Source organism: Cervus canadensis, chromosome 23, assembly GCF_019320065.1.
Source record: "Cervus canadensis isolate Bull #8, Minnesota chromosome 23, ASM1932006v1, whole genome shotgun sequence".
Taxonomy (NCBI): domain Eukaryota; kingdom Metazoa; phylum Chordata; class Mammalia; order Artiodactyla; family Cervidae; genus Cervus; species Cervus canadensis.
In genome coordinates, this window is record NC_057408.1 from 51,892,067 (window position 1) to 51,913,783 (window position 21,717).

The window sequence follows — 21,717 nt, forward strand, 5'->3', positions numbered from 1 at the left end:
ACAAGGAATGCATTGCATTTCCGTAGCTGTGACTGCCATAGAAATGAGGGCAGTTCTAAATGTCTTACTATTTTAAGGTCTTTATGCAATTTTCTGACAGTTCAAGTCTCCTAATTTTTATCCTGGTTATAACTTGATGCTGTTTAAGTATAATACAATAAAAATATACAACTCTATCTCTAAATAATATATAATATACAAATAATACAATAATATACAACTATATCACTATAGTATTACTGCTGTAATAAGCATTTCAGGCTTCCCAGGTGGCTCAGTGGTAAAGAATCCACCTGCCAAGGCAGGAGACGCAAGAGACCTGGGTTCGATCCCTGGGTCGGGAAGATTCCCCAGAGAAGGAAATGGCAGTTCACTCCAGTATTCTTGCCTGGGAAATCCTATGGACAGAGGAGCCTGGGGGGCTACAGTCCATGAGATCACAGTCAGACAATTCTTGTTGAGCAACTCTTGACTGAGCTACTGACCATGCAATAAGCATTTCAAATAATGTGTTCATTTTTTTTTTTAAACTTCTCCTAATGTCTTGTTTTATCTTGTTTTAAATTATCTGTCAACAGAGCACTGAACACTTACTTTAGCCTTTTGGTGATAAACTTTTCCCTTTTTGGGGGGTTTTGTCTTAGAGTGGCTCTGCCTCTCGGCTCTGCTGGTGATCAATCTGCTCCCACTTCATAAACGTTGTTCAAATGTCATTGACTCAGAATATAGCAGAACTGGGGACATCTAAGTGTCTCTGTTTTATAAGATAGAGTGACTTTAGCATGAGGCTATCTTAAAGCACAAATAAAAATTTTCTATTACTCAAATTAAGTGGCTTATCATTATATTTTTACTTACAGCTTTTATCTTTCTTTGGTGCCTCATATTTTAAGGCAATGACGTCCTTTAATACAGCATCAGGAGAGCATAGCAATTTTGGGGGAAATGTTAACAACCATAATGCAGCCTAGATATGAAAAAAAAGTAATGTTAAAAGCCTGAGGAGATGTAAAATTAAGAAAAGCCCAGTGAAAAATGTTTACACAAAATAGTCCAATTCTTTATAGATATGAAGTTACGCGTAGAAACTAGCAAGAATTCCCTTCCTTCTGTCCTTTCTCCTCTCCCCTCCCTGCCACCCACACAGCTCCCATCTTGCTTCAACCTTCATCCACTGAGATGAAAAAAAAAACAGTTCTTATCCACCCCTCCACGCCCCCATTCCCGCCCCCCACCCCCATCCCACCTCCTTGAATGTTCAATTCCGTGACTTCCGGGAGTGCCCATGCAGAGGTCAAAGCTGCCTGTGATTTTCCATTTACACTGACATGGATCTGGCAAGAAGGCAGGGGTTTCCGAGTTTGAGAGTCAGTCTGGCCTGTTGGGCAGCAGGACCTGACCCAGACCCCTGCTAAGTCGATACTTGTCTGATGAATGAATGAGCAGAAAAGGTGATGTCTTGCATTTTCATTACTATAAGAAGGTAATTGCCTTCTGAAAGGTTGTCGCTGAACGATAAGACGCTGGGATTCTTGGCCTCCGGAGGAGACGAATTCAATCCGGGGCCAGAGACGAGGCTGGATCGCTCAGAGCTTTTGTGTAATAAAGTTTTATTAAAGTATAAAGGAGATAGAGAAAGCTTCTGACATAGGCATCAGAAGGGGGGAAAAGAGTACCCCTCTCTTAGTCTTTAGCTGTATGTTATATAGTCACTCACAGTCTGTTAATGAAAAGAAAGGAATGTCATAAAATTTAGAATGGCACCAGATAATTCATCCCTGGCCATAAAACGATTGTCTCGAATCTTATAGAAGGGCAGAATACCAACAAATAGTTTCGTTTACATATATTAGGGAACAATATCTGAGTAAGTAGGTTAGGCCGTTTGGCGGAACCAACTTGAAGATAGAGTCTGGGGTACATTAACATAGCTTAAGACAACATTTCCATAAGAAAAAGAAATGTATTGATTAACTCAAGGTTTGTGAGTAGTTAGCTTCAGGTGAAACCAGGTGTCATGGCAACACAGCATTTTAAGAGAAACCTCCTTTTAAATTTGTATAGAGAAGAAAAAATATCGCTGGTTTGTTTCTTCCTGCTGCTTAAGAGAGAAAAACGTCTGGCACTTGCAGCCTCTTTCCTCCATTTGGAGACCCCTGGCCTTCCTGCCTGTTACCCTCTCACTTCTCTTCCAGTTTTGAGACAAAACTTTTTTTTTTAACTCATTTTCATCATTCTTTATCTTTACGCCTGCTCGGCTGAAACTTCCTGCTGAGACTGCCCCAGCAATGAGTTATCTGTCCTTCCTCCGCATAGTTTTCTGATCAATGAAATTTTAAAAAAGTCTTGGCAGTGTGGTTCCTGGTTTAGGGTGTGTGACAAAAGGCACTTTTCATTTGATGTTCTGGGGAATGGAGACTGCACGGGGCCTATGCTGACAGCAGCCTGAGAGCAGGGTGGGGTCCTGAGGTCTGGCTGCAGCGGGGGATGGAGAGGAGGGGAGGGGAGCTGTTGATGTACACGCTGCAGCTGGACTGGAGGCCTGCTTGGAGACGCTTCTGTGGGTAGCTCCTGGGCAGTTGGGTTTGGACAACTGAGATCAACCAGGGAGCCATTAGAATAGAATCTACAGCAAATTCTCATTGGCTATCAGTTTTCCATAGGGTAAAACCAGGGCTCTGTAACAACCTAGAGGGGTGGGAAGCGGAAGGAGGGAGGCTCAAGAGGGAGCGGACGTATGTATACCTATGGCTGATTCGTGTTGATGTATGGCAGAAACCAACCCAATATTGTAAAGCAATTATCCTTCCATTAAAGATAAATAAATTGAAGAAGAAGGAAAAAACAGAATCTATGTAAGAAAACATGGGGGCAACAAATTAAAAGAAAAAAGAAACACAAAACACTGGGGTTCTGGCATGGAACTCCTGGTCTCTGAAAGGAAGCTCTTTCCTCTGACCTGTCCCCGTGACTTGGTCTCAGTGGGGCCACCTCCTCACCCAGCTCAGAACCAGGTCCAGGCAGGCAGGGTAGGTGGCTTCCCTGTGATGTCATGGGCACCAGTGACCCTATTTAAGGCTGAAGTTTTGATCATATAGGTTATGCCCTCTGTTGTTTTTAAAATAGGTTAGGAGAGGGAAGGGGAAACCATGGGAACTTGAGACCAGGGGAGGGGATAATTACCTTCATGATTTATTCAAAACTGGGTGTATTTTGTTGCCAAAGTGGGTTTGTTTTTTTTTTTTCCAAGTTGGTCCAGTGTTACTAAACCTTAAGAGTTTTAGTGAACTGTGGAGGAGAAGCTCAGAACCTCTGTACTGAGGTTGCTTAGCTCTGTAGGATGAAAAGCTTAAACCAAGAGGGCCCACCATACCAAAATGAGCTAGAGAATGAAGGCAGTACAGAGGAACGAGAAGACAAATGATGGAGAGACTTGAGTTCTTATGACAATGTTTGTGTCCTTGGATCCAACCGTGCCTGAAGTTAGAATATCCCCTGGACCTTTCAGTTACATGAACCAATAAATACCCTTCTTTGCTTTGTTATAGCCACGCTTTCCGGGAAACAGACTCACTCAGAAGGACAATGCAGATAGTGGAGTGCAGTTTATTACACCGGCGGGCCCAAGGCAGAGTCTCCTCTTAGCCGAGGGCCCCGACCAGCATTTGTGAAAATCTTTTATACCCCATGTGTCCAAACCCACTACCCCAATTCCCTTGAGACTTACGTAAACAAAGGAAGGGTAAATACAACTACAATAACCCCATCATTCACGTGTTATGTGTTCAAACAGTCAATAATCAATAAGCCCGCAGTTACATTCCAAATAGTTAATAACTGATAAGCCTGTGCTTACATTCTGATAGATAGTGTCTGGAGGCAGGGGTGATTAGTGTCTGTTCTTCAAGATTCCCCTGCCCAGAGGGGGGTCTTATCCTTCCACTGTCATTCCCACAGGCGCTAAGCACAGAGTTCAGAGTCCACTGGAGAGGTGGCCGCGCACGATCAGCACAGACAGGCCTGAGATGGAGTCCAGGCCCTATGAATTCCTTCTTCATTAGGGACTTTGGCGAATGGTGTGTACATCCCTGACCTGTCTGAAGATGTATCTGCTGCCTTGGAGGATATGCAAAATCAAGTGAAAGCCATGTCTAATGAATTGTTGTTATAGTAATCTTGATCATACTGCTTTGTGGACCCTGCTTCCTACAATGCCTTGTGAATTTTGTAACCCAGAGGTTGATAGCATTCTCTCATGTGGGTGGCAGGAGGGCTAAGGTACAATATATCTCAATAAATTATGCTCGTTATGGAAACTAAGAGCATCAAGAGGGGGGAATGAAGAAGGAATTCATAGGGCCTGGACTCCATCTCAGGCCTGTCTGTGCTGATCGTGCGCGGCCACCTCTCCAGTGGACTCTGAACTCTGTGCTTAGCGCCTGTGGGAATGACAATGGAAGGATAAGACCCCCTCTGGGCGGGGGAATCTTGAAGAAGAGAAAACAGACACTAATCACCCCTGCCTCCGGACACTATCTATCAGAATGTAAGCACAGGCTTATCAGTTATTAACTATTTGGAATGTAACTGCGGGCTTATTGATTATTGACTGTTTGAACACATAACACGTGAATGATGGGGTTATTGTAGTTGTATTTACCCTTCCTTTGTTTATGTAAGTCTCAAGGGAATTGGGGTAGTGGGTTTGGACACATGGGGTATAAAAGATTTTCACAAATGCTGGTCGGGGCCCTTGGCTAAGAGGAGACTCTGCCTTGGGCCCGCCGGTGTAATAAACTGCACTCCACTATCTGCATTGTCCTTCTGAGTGAGTCTGTTTCCCGGAAAGCGTGGCTATAACAGCTTAAGTTAAAACAAAACCAAAACCAAAGTGTTTTAAAGGCAAGTTGGTTGCATGTTGCTCTCTGCCTTTCCCAGAATGAAAAAATGGGCCCTTAAATGGGACAGCCGGGGTGTGGACTGTCTCTGGGCGCCCCCAGCACGTATGTGATCTTTGTGAAAAGTACTGTGTTATTATCCTTACTTGACACTAGACTACAAAAAATATGTAAAGAAATAATGTGAAAAAGTCACTTAAATCTTAATAACTATGAGTTAGGTCATTTTGGAAACTTTCATGTAAGTTTTTTGAGATTTTAATATACATATAAATCAGTTGATACTTCAGAAGCGTATTAAATCACCTAAGACTTTCCTTACATAATTTCATCTCAAAAGCCCTCAGCCAGAAGCCGAAAGGCAAACATTTGAAGACATGATATAACAGTCATTGTGTTTCAAGCATGTAATCTTCCATAAATCTGTGGATTTTATCTAAACGTCTTACAGTCGGTAATAGAGCAGGGCCACAGAGTAGAATATAATAAACACTTTGAGACGGTGCCAGTGGTACTATTAATCCATAAATCTTTTCTTTTCACTCCATAGTAGTGGATACTTGGAAGTAATGAGAACATACAGTTTAATCTAATAACAACGCAATGTTAGTTTGTAACAGAAATGCTACATAGTACCTGGAAGTATTCCCCTAATGCCAAAACAGTAAAGAAAATTCCTGATTCTATGCCTGAGAGAACTGGAGCTTAATTCTTCTACTGTAAAAGATTTGCTTTCCTAATGTAGATGTATTGATGCACCACAAAGATGGGAAAGCTTTTGTTTTTTAACATACAGTACAAGAATTCAGTGTTCCCAGTTCTTTAACTCCCACTTTCTCTTCATGGGTTGTAAGAATTCAACCGCAGTAATTGTTTAAACACCATTCTCTGTTGTTTTTGGATCATCCTTCTCACTGCTTCCTCCTCTTGCAGTCAAGTCTTTCTGCAGCTGATATTTTTTAAAAGCGATACTTTCTTACCCCACCTGAGCTTTCAGTAAACTCACAGTTTTGCCATAATGCAAACCCCCACCCCCCAAACACATCACTCCTTTCGTCTTTGGGCTGTGCCCCTTACCAGGTGCTCAAGGCTGAAGGTAGGAAGGTGTGTCCTCCTGAGCAATTTCACCCAAGCTCTGCCCATTTACCTCCAAAAGTCTTTCTGGGAAGTGTATCCTTGTCGGCCACCGCTCTCACGCAGACCCTACAAGAGCCTCCTGAGTGGTCCAGCCCTGGGTAGGGTTGGACTTCCTGTGACTAGAGGGATGAAGGGATGGCACGTTATCCTGGTGGGCCTGCACCTGTCCACAGGCACAGCCTCTGCCGGGATTGACGCTGAAGCCTGGCAACCCTAGGGATGCCCAGGTCAGCAGGGAGGGAGCACATGTGCTGGGTACCAGGCCAGGTGTGTTAGGAGCAAGAAGAAATTAAAAATGAGGAGAATATACTTCATATTTGCCCACTTCTGCTACCTTTCATTCTTTGTTGTTCTAAATTTCCATCTGATGCCATTTGCCTTCTGACTGAAGAACTTCCTTGAACATTTCTTGTAGTGCAAATCTCCTGCCAGTGGGTATCTCAGCTTTTGTTTCGAGGATAAAGTCTTTATTTTGCCTTAAGTCTGGAATGATATTTTCAGTAGGTAGAGAAGACTAGGTTGAGAGTTTTTGCTTTTCACGTGGCACATTGAAGGTCTTGCTCCACAGTCCTTTGGCTTCTATGGCTTCTCATGAGAAGTCTCGTGTTGTTCTCACTTTTGTTCCTCTTATATAATTTGTCTTTTTCCCTCTGGCTGCTTGTAAGATTTTTCTCTTTACCAATGTTTTTCAGCAAATTCATTATGATATGCCTTGGTATTCTTTCATGTCTCTATTTAACGTATTCAATCTTTCCTCTAACTTCTTGAAAATACAGTTATAACAGATGTTTTAAGGTCCATGTCTGCTAATTCTATCATCTCTGTCATTTCTGGCTTTGTTTTTATTAATATACTTTTCCTTTTTTCCCTCGTGTATCATGTTATTAGATTGTAGACATCTGCTAACTTAGATTAATGATCATAAACTATAGCAATGCCATTTCAAGTTACATGCCTATAAGTTACCAACAAGTAACATGGAACAACAGACTGGTTCCAAATAGGAAAAGGAGGACGTCAAGGCTGTGTATTGTCACCCTGCTCATTTAACTTATATGCAAAGTACATCATGAGAAATGCTGGGCTAGAAGAAGCACAAGCTGGAATCAAGATTGCTGGGAGAAATATCAATAACTTCAGATATGCAGATGACACCACCCTTATGGCAGAAAGTGAAGAGGAACTAAAAAGCCTCTTTTAAGAAAGGTGAAAGTGAAAGAGGAGAGTGAAAAAGTTGGCTTAAAGCTCAACATTCAGAAAACTAAGATCATGGCATCTGGTCCCATCACTTCATGGGAAACAGATGGGGAAACAGTGGAAACAGTGTCAGACTTTATTTTTGGGGGCTCCAAAATCACTGCAGATGGTGACTGCAGCCATGAAATTAAAAGATGCTTACTCCTTGGAAGGAAAGTTGTGACCAACCTAGATAGCATATTAAAAAGCAGAGACATTACTTTGCTAACAAAGGTCTGTCTAGTCAAGGCTTTGGTTTTTCCAGTGGTCATGTACGGATGTGAGAGTTGGACTGTGAAGACAGCTGAGCGCCAAAGAATTGATGCTTTTGAACTGTGGTGTTGGAGAAGACTCTCGAGAGTCCCTTGGACTGCAAGGAGATCCAACCAGTCCATCCTAAAGGAGATCAGTCCTGGGTGTTCATTGGAAGGACTGATGCTGAAGCTGAAACTCCAATACTTTGGCCACCTCATGCGAAGAGTTGACTCATTGGAAAAGACCCTGATGCTGGGAGGGATTGGGAGCAGGAGGAGAAGGGGACAACAGAGGATGAGATGGCTGGATGGCATCACTGACTCGATGGGCATGAGTTTGGGTAGACTCTGGGAGTTGGTGATAGACAGGGAGGCCTGGCGTGTTATGATTCATGGGGTTACAAAGAGTCAGACACAACTGAGTGACTTAACTGAACTGAACATATATACACATAGCTCATCATATTTCAAAAGCTACTTAAACATCTTTCATTAAAATTATGATTACATTTGCTGTTGGGATTACATTGTGCTTAAAAAGAACTAAAAATTATTCTGAATTTTCATTATCTGATCAAATAGTATTAACTTAATAATGAATTATTCTTGATACTCCCATGATATTTGTGTATAAAATATTTTCCCAGTTTTACTGAGATATAATGGACATATAACACCATATTAGTTTTAGGTATGCAACATGATTTGACATATGTATACATTGTAAAATGATTACCATAATAAGTTTAGTTAACCTCTATCACCTCACACAGTTACAAATTTCTTTTTTTATGATGAAGTCTTTTACCACCTACTCTCTTAGGAACTTGCAAGCAAGCAATATGGTATTATTAACTACAAGTTTCCCCAGTGGCTGAGTGGTAAAGTAGCACCTGCCTAGCAGGAGATGAGGGTTTGATCCCTGGGTCAGGAAGGAAACGGCAACCCACTCCAGTATTCTTGCCTGGAAAATCCCATGGGCAGAGGAGCCTGGCAGGCTACAGTCCATTGGGTCGCAGAGTTGGACACGGCTTAGTGTCTAAACAACAATTATTAACTATAGTCACCACGCTGTACCTTACATCTCCAGGACTTATGTATCATTGATGTACTTTTCTCTTGGCTGTTAGTCATATTTTCTTGCTTCTTTGCACACTTGTTCACTTTGATTGGACTCCAGCTGTTACTGTTATAAATCTCACACTGTTGGTAATGCATTCATTTAGAGTGTGTTGCACTTTGTCCTGACACACCATTAGGTCACCATAGATATTTGATCCTCTCGAGGCTTACTTTCAAGCTTTGTTAGGGTGGGTCTAGGGCAGCTTTTAGTTTAAAGTTAATTTAGCCCCACTACTAAGGTGAGAAGGGCTTCCCCGGTGGCACAGCAGTAAAGAATCTACCTGCCAAGGCAGGAGACACAGGTTCAATCCCTGGGTCAGGAAGATCCCCTGGAGGAGGAAATGGCAACCCACTCCAGTATTGTTGTCTGGGAAATCCCACGGACAGAGGAGCCTGGCGGGCTACAGTCTATCGTGTTGCAAACAGTCGGTGACGACTTAGCGACTGAGCATGCACACACACACACACAGAGCAAGGTGAGAAACTTCTGAGGCCTCTATCCAATGCCCCATGTATTACAAAGTCTTTCCCTCCTGGCTGGTGGGAAGGAGAAACTTTTCGCAGTCTGCATGGGCTCCCAGGACTGCTGGTCCCCCCACCTCCTGAGCTCTCCCCAGAACCCTCAGAGCAGCACTCAGTCAGAGACCATCTGCTGCAGTCCATGCTCCTCTCTGTTAGACTCTTCCTCCAATGCCCCTTCCCATGAATCCCAGCCACCTCGGCCTCCTTGAACTTCAGTCTCCATCTCCTCAGCTCGGCGAGTCTGACGTTCTCTTTGGGCCCCCCGGCTGGACTGCAGCCGGAACACCATCCCCTGTCCACACAACAAGCTGGGACCCTCACCTGTCCCTCATTGCTGTTTGCTTTCTCTGGGGCATCACACCCCTGCAAGTCTGTTAGCCAACGCCCCAGTTTTTCTGTCCCGCATATATTGTCAGGTTTTCTAGTGGTTTACGGTGGGAGAATGATTTCCATGACAGCAATCCTTTGTGGGCAGACACAGAAGTTCCTTATAGTGTCATTTACATTTGCTTCTCTGGGGCAATTGTAAATTGGCCATTTTTATGGGAACTCTTGGCTTGGGTTCCTACACCATGTGGTGTTGCTGTAAATCTGGACCCCACAAGCATACAGTGCTGGCTTCAGGAACCCATTAACTTTGTTTTTCTCCCCAGAACTACTGCCAGGCAGATGGTAAGTTTCAGTAGAGCTTCTTCTCCATGTCAGTTGGTGATATTTTTTACTGTTCCTATTTATTTGTTTTTTTACTATCCCTGTTTTTTTGACTAAACTACCTTTTGTGCATCCCAGAGCTGTGATGAGGTCTTGGTGTCCAGCTCCCCATGGCAAACAATCCGAGTTCACGCCTTCTGTTCTGGCGCAGGTGTTAGAACTCCAGTCCGAGGCCCTCGGGGCTACATCTAGGTAAAATTAGTATTTTTGCATTATGAAGTCTGTTCATATTTGATTTTTATGTACTGGTAATGTTTCTGATCCTTTATCTTAGTAACAACTTATCTTACGATTCTAACTAAACTGTTTAATTGATTGTGATTTTCTGTTGAAGTCTTACTAAGTTTATGTACAATTTGAGAACATATGAGAGAAATCAACATTTTCTTATTTATATGCTTAGTTTAATGGGTCATTTAAGTTCCTAGAAAGTTTTTGTTGGTTAAGTCAGACAATAGTGTTACTTAAAATAAAAAGCAAATATATTAATTAGAATCCAGTGGCAACGCAGGAAACACAGGTTCAATCCCTAGGTTGGGAAGATCCCTGGAGGAGGAAATGGCAACACTCTAGTATTCTTTCCTGGGAAATCCCATGGGCAGATGAGCCTGGTGGGCTATGGTCCATGGGCTCACAAAGAGCTGGACATGACTGAGCAACTGAACACACACACAATTTAACAAGTTAAAGGGAACTTATGTTATTAAAACACTCTTAAAATTAATATTTCAGTGGCTAATATTTTAAATTAGAAAAACAAGGTTTTAAAGTCAAACTTCAAGGGTTTAAGGCCTAGATTTTTAAATTTATTACTTCAATATGTTGAATACTACCTTCCTAAAGCTAAACTTTGAATAGTCTCTTCTACGGATCCTCTAGATACCAATAGCTCACTGTTTTAGCCAAAGGAATTTAAATCAGAAGACATGTTACAAGAAGCAGCAAGAAAGGTGCAGTGGAGACCACCCAGCTAGGCAGCCAAAATGGTGAAACAAGAGAAGCACTGATGGGGAAGAGAGGGGTGTGAACTGTTTATTAGGACCGAGAGGTTCCAGATCACCAGCCGCCCACAAACGCACACCGCTACCATCACAACACATGACACGGACTGGCCGGCCTAACAGCTGGTCTCATCTGGACGAGATGCTGACTCATCACTGAGAACCGGGAGAGAGGACTGCTCCGAGGCCAGCCACGTCCACACGGCTCTGCAGCACTTCCTCTGACCATCGGGTACGTCCCTCTGACTTTACTCTGGTCTCTGCCTTAAAACCGTTTCCTAATATTTATGCTACCAATGTTATTTTCTTAATACAATTTGTGGATAAAGAAAAATGAGTAAAATGTCACTATTTGATGCTTTCTTACATGAACAAAGATTTGACAATCCCCGCCACCACCCCCCAAAGCCAGCACAAAAATAGGGAATTGGAGGCTTCCTGGTGCTCAGCTCAAACCACCTGCACACACGTGGCCTAAGGCAGCTGGGCGTGGCTCTCCCCTCCTCGGCCCCTTGGCCCCCTCGCCCTCCGGTCACTTGGCCTTCTTGTTGCCCTTCTGGGGCTCCTCGGCCACGCTCCTGGCTTCCTCCTCTGGGATGAACACGCTGACAGTGAAGTCGCTGATCTCCGAGCCATACTTGTTCTTCACGACCAGCCCGTACTTGCCCGAGTCGGACGTCCTGACCCCGTTGATGGTGAAGTAGGCCGTCTTGCCAGCCTCGAACTTCAGGTTGCAGTGCTCATCCGAGGCCAGGAGCTTCTCGTTCTTCAGCCAGGAGACCTCCGGAGCCGGGTCGCCCCACACAATGCACGTGAGGTTAAGCGCCTGCAAAACAGGTGTTAGGAGAGGGGAGGAGATGTATCAGCTGTAATATCCACCTTGAGGCATCCTTCTGGGGGGTCGGCCTGACCAGATGGAGGACAAGACTAAATTTGCCGGGCTGGGCTGTGTGCACCTGTACAAGTTACATTTCAAAATCACACTTGAGGTGGTTTCTCTGGGGCCTTGGTTTTCTGGCTTTGGAAACACTTATGATCAAAGCCCCAAGAAGACATTTGCTTCCAGTTCCCATAAACACACCGAGGCCTTTTGGTCTAAGGTGGCATTTTGGACCCTGTCTCAGTAGAGACATCTCCTCATTGTCATCATCTCTACCTGCTCGCTTTTGCATTTCGTTTGTGTCACCGAGCCCCGCAGCAGACGCCCCACAGCTGCTTCAACAATGTGACTCATTTTCACGTCCCGTCTTCCTCACTTTCTCTCTCCCCCCACACCCACTCAAGCTGCTGCAGTTGCAAAGGTGTGCTGCCAAAATGTATTCCTCTTTCCTAATATTTTATTATATTACCATCTGTGCTGAAAACCTCTTACTTTAAAAGATCAATGTTTAGATCTATCAAATAATAGATTTCCCTTACTGAATTTTCCCTAGTAGTAACATTTTACAAAACTACAGCATAAAAGCACAACCAGGAGACTGATGCTGATATAATAGATTTCCCCCGTTTTCTTGTGCTTTTGTGTCTTTAGATCTATTCGGTTCTATCACTTGTCCAGGTTTGTGTATCCACCACATCAGTCAGGATATAGAACATTTCCATTCCCACCACGATCCTTCCTGTGGTCCATTTATAACCACACGCACCTCCCCACTTCCAAGCTGGTTCCTAACTCCTGGCAACCACTAACCTATATCCGTTTCTCGATTATTATAACTTCCAAAGCATTATATAAATAGCATCATACAGGAGGTAAGATTTCCAGAGTACCTTTTCCACTGAGCATAATTCCTTGCAGATTCATCCAAGTTATTGCAGGTGTTAAGTTTGTCCCTTTGGCTCAGAAGGGTGCCATGGTATGCATATACCTGCAAGGGTCACCTGAGCTGTTTCCAGTTTGGGGCTATTATGAATAAAGCTGCTATGAACATTTGTGTGCATGTTTTTATGTGAGCATACGTTTTAATCTCTCTGAGATAAATATCCAGGAGTACAATTGCTGGATGGTATGGTAAATGTATATTTCATTACTTGAAGAGATTGCCAAACTGCTTTCCTGAGTAGCTGTATAATTTTGATCTATATTTCCAACAGCCATGTAGGAGTGATTCAGCCTCTCTGCAGCTTCACCAGCATTTGTTGTTGTCACTTTTATATTTTAGTAATTCTGATAGGTGTGTCGTATTTCACTGTGGTTTTTATTTGCATTTCCCTGATGACCAAAGATGATGAATTTACTTCACATTTTAAGTTCCAGTTTTCTTTTTTTTAGAATTTTCCATCCTGAAGGAATTAATTTTTTTAATTAATTTATTTTTTTACTGAAGGATAATTGCTTTACAGAATTTTGCTGTTTTCTATCAAACCTCAACATGAATCAGCCATAGGTATATGTAATTTTTTAAATTAATTTATTTTGGCTGCACTGGGTCTTTGTTGCTGAGAGTGGGCTTTCTCTGGTTGCAGCAAGCAGGGGCTACTCTCTACTTGTGGTGAATGGGCTTCTTATTGTGGCTTCTCCTGTTGCAGAGCATGGGCTCTAGGGTGTGTAGGCTTCAGTAGTTGTGGTACGTGGATTTAGCTGCCCTGCAGCATGTGGAGTCTTCCTGGGCCAGAGATTGAACCTGTGTCCCCTATAAGGCAGGTGGATTCTTAACCACTGGACCACCAGGGAAGTCCTAAATTCCATTCTTGTATTTTTTTCTTACTGAAGTCCAGAAGTTATAAGAAAAAGAGCAGGGCTCACCATATACATGGAAAAGAATATCCTTCTATCTGGAAGGGCCTTTTATGATCACTTGTTGCCTCTTCCATAAGTGTATCATTTAGAATTGGGTAGATAGCAAGAAATTTCTTTCCATGATTAATTAGCACTTCTTATTGAATTATTCTGCAAACACATTTCAGGAAGAAAAATATGAGTCAAATTATTGCCATTAAGAGAAACTATTGCCATTGGAGAAGGGAACAGTAACCCCCTCCAGTATTCTTTGCTGGAGAATTCCATGGTCAGAGGAGCCTGGCAGGCTACAGTCCATGGGGTTGCAAAGAGTCAGACATAACTGAGTGACTAACACTTTCACTTTTCTCAGGGATGAAGAAAGTAAATCCAGGTTACACATGACATTCACTGCTCTTCAGAGAGATTATTATGGAGCAAACAAATATCAGTTTAAAACCAAATGGAAATAAATCAGTTTTCTGCTATGCTGGATCCTATAGAGATTCACAGAACAGGACATTTCCCTTCAAAGATGAGGAATCCCATAGGTCAGCCCACTAGCTGACCTAGCATTAGGTCCTAGCATTCCACTAGCATTAGAGGTCACTTCTTTCTTCAATTATGTTTGTCGTATAGTTATGATTGAACATTTCGCTTCTCCTGATTTTAAAGAGACCTTACTTCTGGAAAGAGACTAAGAGGTCTACACATGCCCACATTAAACAAATCATCCTGATGCTTGGCCTACAAAACATCTTCAGATGAGTGGAAAACTGACTACACTTTGAACCTTGTATGTGACTATACTGAAGTCAGGCATGAGCAGCCATGGCATATGAGGAAGATGGTGGGAACCAAGTCTGGGGCACTGGAACCCCTTTCCAGTGTGGAAGAAGTGGGGACAGGAGTGTTCCAAACTTACCTTGCCCTCTTGGATGGTGACCACATCGGGGAGGCCACCCACCACCCGGGCGCGATCTGTAAGCACAGGCATTTCTGGTTAATCACTGAAACCATAAACACCAGCCATCACATGCACGCACAGAGCCACCCAGCAGAACTCATCGTCCTATTTAGTTTCCCTCTCCTTATAGTCATTGTATACCTGCTTTCACTATGCAAAATAAGAAAATGATCCTGCAATTTCTGAACATTCATCTCCTTCACACACAGGTGCCTCTATCTGGACCTGAGACCACGTCATGGTCCGCTCTGTAAGCCTGGCGGCTGTTCTCAGCCTGGCCCTCCCGCAGCTCAGCGAGCTGGGCCAGAGCAGGCAGGGCAGAGCATGGCCTCTTCCATGGGCTCCCCTCTGACTCAAAAAGGCTGCATAAGTGGAGGCTGTGTGCAGGAGATCTGGAGGCTGGAGAAGACATGGGCTCTCCTTGGGGCCTTCCCTACAGAGCATCCCCTTCTCGTTTCCGGGGAGTTCTTCAGATGTTCTGCAGGGCCCCTTTCTATGACTGAGGGGACAGGGGTAGGAGGGGTGCTGAAATCCAGGGCTGACATCCCCACCCTCACCCCAAGCTTTGTGCTACAGGTGTGACAGCCTCAGTCCCAGGGAAGGACGCCTTTCTGTCATTCATTCAGGACTAATGCAGTGGCACCACCCTCTCCTTTTCAGCCTGCTTTAGTGAATGAGTGACTCTACATCCTTATTTCTATTATACATTCCATTCTCCACTAAGTCAGGCTAAAGCTTTGAATGAGTGTTGACTGCCTTCTGCTGCTGATTTTGCACTTAATACCACCTGTGGGCCCGACCCACTGCTTGGCCCCCTGTGCCTCTTACTGGATGGTGCTAGGTGAGTCATGTCATACGTGGACCTCAGTCTCCTCATGGGGGTGGGGGGCTTGCATTAAACCTGCGGATATGAAGCTTGTCTACTCTGCTGCCTGGTGTCCATGGGATTCATCCTGACTTCACTGAAGATAGCTTGGCCCTCACCTATGTTATCGGGTCCACGTGGAAGATTTTGTTTGAATGAAGTGTTCTGTGCAATCATTTAAGAACAGGAATCTAGACAGGCTTTCAGGTCTCTTCCAGCTCTAAGATACTGTGGTCCAGAGACCTCAGGAAGGAGCTCATGGAGCAGAGGGTCAGGCTTCTCGTCCACAGCAGAGTTCAAGAGAGGGGAGAGACGGAAGCGATGACCAACCTACGGTGTGATTTGCAGCCCAGAGATTTTTCATGTTGAGGCTGGGAGCCATCCTTACAGGAGATTTTTATAATAGATATTTCAGGTTTAGGCTGGGAGCCATTCTTACAGTGTAACCTGAGACCTTCTTTTCCAGACCGTCTTACTCAAGAGACTAAAGGACAACACAGGCGGAACACCTAAAGTTTTAAATATATACAAAGAAATGAAAAAAAAGGAAAAAGAAAAAAAAAATGCTTTCACTCTCCTCCATCTGCAGTAATAATAGAAAAATAAAAGTTGTATGTTGAAGCCACACTAGGAATAAACTCGAAGGGGTTTACTTACTCTTCTCGGCGATGGCAGCTTGTCTGTGGTTGAGAGAAACGAACAAACACGCAAACAAAGAAGGGTTTTGTTTTAGTGTTACTGCCAAGTAGCCAGCCCCAACTGCATTTCTGTTTCTGCTGCTCCGCCTGCATTTGCCCCAGTACAGGACCCTCTGCCCCACTGATGCAGACGGGGAGGAGCGCAAGGGTGCCCGTGGGGGCGTCGCTGGGAAAGGGGGGGACTTACTTCAATCTCTGGAATTCCGCAAAGGCCTCATCGTACGCTTGAAGAGAAAAAAGGAGAAGTTAGAATTTTCTCACCCAGAACTGGCCAGACACAGGGGCCTATGAGAGCTCCCAACATGAGCGCAGTGTAATCAGTCCAGACCTGACGTGGTGGGCTTTGAAGGAGGCTGCACCCGAGCAGTCCCTATGACTCAAAGGCTTAACAAGAGAAGCAAATACTTTCTAGACAGAAAGCATGAAATAGTGGATTTTAGAAGCTTTCAATTCAGTGAGAAGACTCAACCCTCCGAACAGAAAAGGAAAGATTCTCTTAGCCAAAGACGGAATGGGATGAAACTCTGCTGGATGTTGTGTGGCAGCCTGGGTGGGAGGCGGCTTGGGGGGGAATGGATACATGCATCTGTATGCCTGAGTCCCTTCGCTATTCACCTGAAACTATCATAACATTGTTCGTTGACCGGCTATGTGCTAGTCACTCAGTTGTGTCCAGCTCCTTGTGACCCCATGGACTGTAGCCCATCAGCCTCCTCTCTTCACTGAATTCTCCAGGCAGGAATGCTGGAGTGGGTTGCCATTCCCTTCTCCTGGGGATCTTCCTGACCCAGGGATTGAAGTTGGGTCTCCGGCATTGCAGGCAAATTCTTTACCATCTGAGCCACCAGGAAAGCCGCCAATACAAAATAAAAAGTTCTTTTTTTCTAAAGATGGAATGGGAAGAAAGGTCTGTCTCAAATATGGATTGGTTGTCTGTTAAAAATCCTGAGCAACAGAAAAGCTTTCCTCTCATTAAATTATTCTGCACGTCACAGACAGTTAAACACTCTGTTCCGTGGTCCGGCCCATCCGTTTGCGGTAAATCACAGTGTGTGCCGGTGCTAGCCTGAAGCACTCTTTCTATGCTATGCAGGAGATGAAATAAAAGACAGAGACAGAGAAATGAGAGTTCTAAAATAGTTTTTTTTTTCTGAGCCTACAGAGTAAGGCACTTTGAAGATGTCAGGCGAAAATATAGCTTCATTTTTTAATCTCTCTCACCTGGCCTTTAAGCTCCCCTGTGGTCTGGGAATCGTAACATTTTACATCTAGAAAATGTGTACATAAAACCAGTCTGCCCCCTTGTATAGATGAGAAAAATCGGCACAAAGCCAGGCTTACAGGCTCTGGAGCTGGACAGCTGGGCTAACCAGGCTACTTAGGGCTGCTCCTCTTGGTCACGTCACACCAGAAGAAGACAGCAAGGCTGCGCTAGTGTGTTTCCTGCAGGGGATCATTCTGGTCAAACAACCTAAGGCCTCTTGTTTGAGGGGGATTTGAGAGTTGGGTAGTTCAACGAGCTTCAGCGGGCAGAGAATAAAAGCAGATTTAAATAAGTTTTGAGTGGGATGAACTGGGAGAGTAGCATTGACATACATACACTACCTAGTGTAAAACAGCTAGTGGGAACCTGCTATGAAGTACAGGAGGCCTCCAACCTTTTTTAAAAAAGCCCACATCTTCCACAGCTAATGTGTTTGAATTGTGATGCTGGAGAAGACTCTTGACAGACCCTTGGACAGCAAGGAGATCAAACCAGTCAATCTTAAAGGAAAGCAACCCTGAATATTCACTGGAAGTACTGACACTGAAGCTGAAGCTCCAATGCTTTGGCCACTTGATGCAAAGAGCTGACTCATTGGAAAAGACGCTGATGCTGAGAAAGATTGAGGGCAGTAGGAGAAGGAGAAGACAGAGAATGACATGACTGGATGGCATCACCGACTCAATGGACATGAGTTTGGGCAGACTCTGGGAGGTGGTGAAGGACAGGGAAGCCAGGCATACTGCAGTCCATGGGGTCGCAAAGAGTTGGACATGACTTAGCAACTGAACAATAGCAACAGCAATCTCCACTGTGGGTTCTAAGCTGCAGAGCATCCGTTTACCTTGTCCAGAAAGGTCCACCATCTTCTGGTGTCCGGTTTTACCATCAAAGAGCTCCATCACGTACTTGCCCTTGTCGTTGGGGGTGGGCTCGTTGATTTGCAGCCAAATTTGTTCTCCGGTGACCCCACTCTTAACTCTGTCTGAGTACCTAATAGGAGTACCACTGTTTTGATCAAAAGAAAATCTTGTTATTGGTGGCTTTCATCCAGAACTTACCTTTTACTTTGTCTTGTATTGAAGGTCTTAACATCAAGTTTTACAGGCTTTCAAAATAACACGAGATCATCACATGCTCTCCTGCTTCAGAGAAATTATGGGCCCTGAATCACAGAACAAGGTTTCCAAGGCCTGGGGTGGTGGGGGCCTGGCCATCTGCACATTGACCTCCCAATAGTGGTCTGGGACTCAGATTGCAGCACCAGTACTTCTCAGGGGTATTAATTATCTTTGTTTCTGCTTGGGTTTATTTGTAGGACTAAGGGAATCTTTAAACAGAAAAGGCCAAACTCCACATATTATTACTGCATGTCTCACGCAGATGGTCTACGGCTATAAATGGGGTTTTTACAGACTAGTTAAAAACAGATCTAAGGAGGTTCATCTGTGGCTGATATCTATTGACACACGTGGTTACAAAGCTATTTAAGACAAATGTAAATATGTGCTCAGTAGTCAGGCCAAGAATAAATGAGAAGCAGAGTTGCTGTCAAAATGAATGAGGCACCTACTCTGACCCTGGATGTGTGTCTCCTCCTATTCTGCAGCTGGTCATATGCAGACCTGCACATCATCTTCTTTACAAGACAGTAAAAGCAAATAGACCTCTCAGATCTGACAGTCTAGAAACCCTATTGTTAAAGAAGAAATAAGAGAAGAAAGGCGGAAGTACTGTACTCTCAGGGGCTTCCCTGGTGGCTCAGACGGTAAAGAATCGCCTGCAGTGCAAGAGATCCAGGTTCAATCCCTGAGTCAGGAAGATCCCCTGGGGAAGGGAATGGCAGCCCACTCCAGTATTCTTGCCTAGAGAATTCCATGGACAGAGGAGCCTGGTGGGCTACAGTCCTTGGAGTTGTAAAGAGTAGGACACAACTGAGCAATTAACACACACACACAATGTACTCTCAGTGATGTTAAACTCTATGAAAAGTTCATAAACATGTGAGGAAATAGAAAAAAATAAGTAGTAGCCGCAGATCTTCCTGACCCAGGGATCGAACTTGGATCTCCCTCCTGCATTGCAGGCAGATTCTTCACCATCTGAACCACCGGGGAAGACCAAGGAAAAATAAGGTAGTACACAAAACTACTTTTTTACAGCAACAGTTATGCATGGAGAAAAGACTGGAAGTTTCCCCAAAATGTACATACTGTGGCTAGGAAAGCCATGGGTGGTATCATTTTATAAACTCTTTCTAATTTTAGTATGATAGTAAATATATTTTCTAAAACAAACATATATTATGTTTGGAGTTGTAATAAATAAAATGAACTTAAAAAAATAAAAAACCCAAAAATCTCCACCAGAAATTTCAGATTTCAAATAAATATTCAGCATTTTTCTTATATACCACATTCTTTAAAAGATGTTAAAGTTAAAATGTCATAAAATATAGGGTAAAGGGACCCAACTGTACCCACGGACTTTAGCCTGAGGAATATAGATGTATGTGTCCTGGAGAGCTAGAAAGGCAGACAGTCCTCTGCTTTGCTGTGGTAAGCCTTGGGTTCTTTAATCTCTGGCTAACATGCATAATGGGCTTCCCCATGGCACAATGATAAAGAATCCGCCTGTCAATGCAGGAGATGCAAGAGATATGGGCTTGATCCCTGGGTCTGTAAGATCCCCTGGAGAACAGAATGGCAACCCGCCCCAGTATTCTTGCCTGGAAAGTTCCATGGACAGAGGAACCTGGTGGAATACAGTCCACAGGATCGCATAATAGTACCTTACATTTGTAAAGCATGTCACGGTTTTCAAAGTATGATTAATTCTCTCATTGAGTCCATCAGTGTTATGAGTTAGAACAGATATTACTGCTCCTATTTCATATGAGGGAAACCTGAGTTTCAGAAAATTAGATGACTTGCCTAAGATCCAAGGGAAGAGAGGAGCAAAGTCAAGATCCAAACCCATTTTAAGGTTTTTTTGCATCACACTGCATACTTACATGAACACTGGGAGAACAATCAGTCCTTGGTTCCTGAACCTTTTACAGTCACACGTCTGGGTGCACACAAAACACTCATGTAGCTGACATACCAAACAGTGGACGAAGCTTATGCCTTACTAGTCTGGCAGCAGTTTCCCTTAAAACCCAATGTTCTAATTTTGGGGAACATGTAATTCTATTAGAGATGATGTAAAGCCTTTTGATTGATGATTCAGTTAATCTATCTTCTCTTATTCTTCAGACGAATATATTAGAATGCCCTAGATGTCACAGAGGAATTTCCTAGAATCTGATCTATTTTACCTTATAATCACTTTCCTAAAATGTATTCTGTAAGAAATAGAACAAAGGAATGAAACTCCAGGCATTCAAAGTGGAATTTCACTTGTTTTCATTTTTTAAAAAGAATTCAGGAAATCAATAGTAATAACAATAAACCTAACAAAATGCTGTTCTACATAACAGTAAAGTCATGTTCAAGAAAACATAAATGAATGCTTCATGGGACCCGGTTCTGGTGAAATGTTCAATCTAAACCTTTAATGAAACTTGAATCCAGAGTAGTGCCGTGATGGAGGAGCTCTGGGGCCAGGCTTCCTGGGTTCAGCCCTTCACCTATCACAGAGTTGATGACCTCAGGCCAGTCACCTCCCAGAACCTGAGCTTCCTAGTCACTAAAGTGAGAAGTACCCATCTCACAGAGTTTGAATATTAAATGATTTCGTACCTCTAAAGGACTTGGAGCAGTGCCCAGCATACTATAAGTGTCCATTGAGAAATGGACTATTCTTGCCAAATTAGTAAACAAGGAATTCACGCCATGAGTGATCACAGCCCTTCAAATGTGAATTTCTGAGCCGGGAGGGCACCCAGGAAGAAGAACAATAACTGGGATCAATACCAGAGGCTGCAACCACTCCCTACAGGTAAGCACTGAGGGACTCAGGATGTGAAAAATGCAAGATACTGCCCCCAGATAGCTGAGATACATATGAAAGGAATGATTTCAGTGAGCCCAGACTCTTGCATCTTCCCATATTGAGAAAAGCGCTAAATTCCTTGAGATATCTGGTTTTCTTAAATTTACAAAAACACTTTTGATGTTCAGACTACTTTCCCTTTGTTGCAGACATCTATGTAACCTGACTCTTCCCCCCACTTCTTCAGAACAGTTCTCTCAGGGCTATTTGAGAAGCTGCCTCCCAGGCTTAAGTCCTAAAAATCTGCACCAAAGAAAACATAACTCTCAACTTTTAGGTTGTGACTATTTTTTAAGTCAACATCACTGAAGGGAAGATATAAGTAAA

The 21,717-nt window shown here is 43.6% G+C and overlaps 1 protein-coding gene across 2 annotated transcripts in view; it reads right to left on the minus strand.

The window, feature by feature from the left end:
• Positions 1–10,262: 10,262 nt before the first annotated feature.
• Positions 10,263–21,717, minus strand: part of MYOM1 (myomesin 1) — a 118,468-nt gene continuing 107,013 nt past the window's right edge. For both annotated transcript variants that reach the window (XM_043444027.1, XM_043444026.1), the window contains 5 exons: positions 18,239–18,402; positions 16,318–16,354; positions 16,090–16,112; positions 14,526–14,581; positions 10,263–11,707 (listed from right to left, as the gene is read on the minus strand). In XM_043444027.1, coding sequence (XP_043299962.1) covers positions 11,414–11,707; positions 14,526–14,581; positions 16,090–16,112; positions 16,318–16,354; positions 18,239–18,402 — 574 coding nt within the window. In that variant the 3' untranslated portion in view covers positions 10,263–11,413. The remainder of the gene's footprint in view (positions 11,708–14,525; positions 14,582–16,089; positions 16,113–16,317; positions 16,355–18,238; positions 18,403–21,717) is intronic.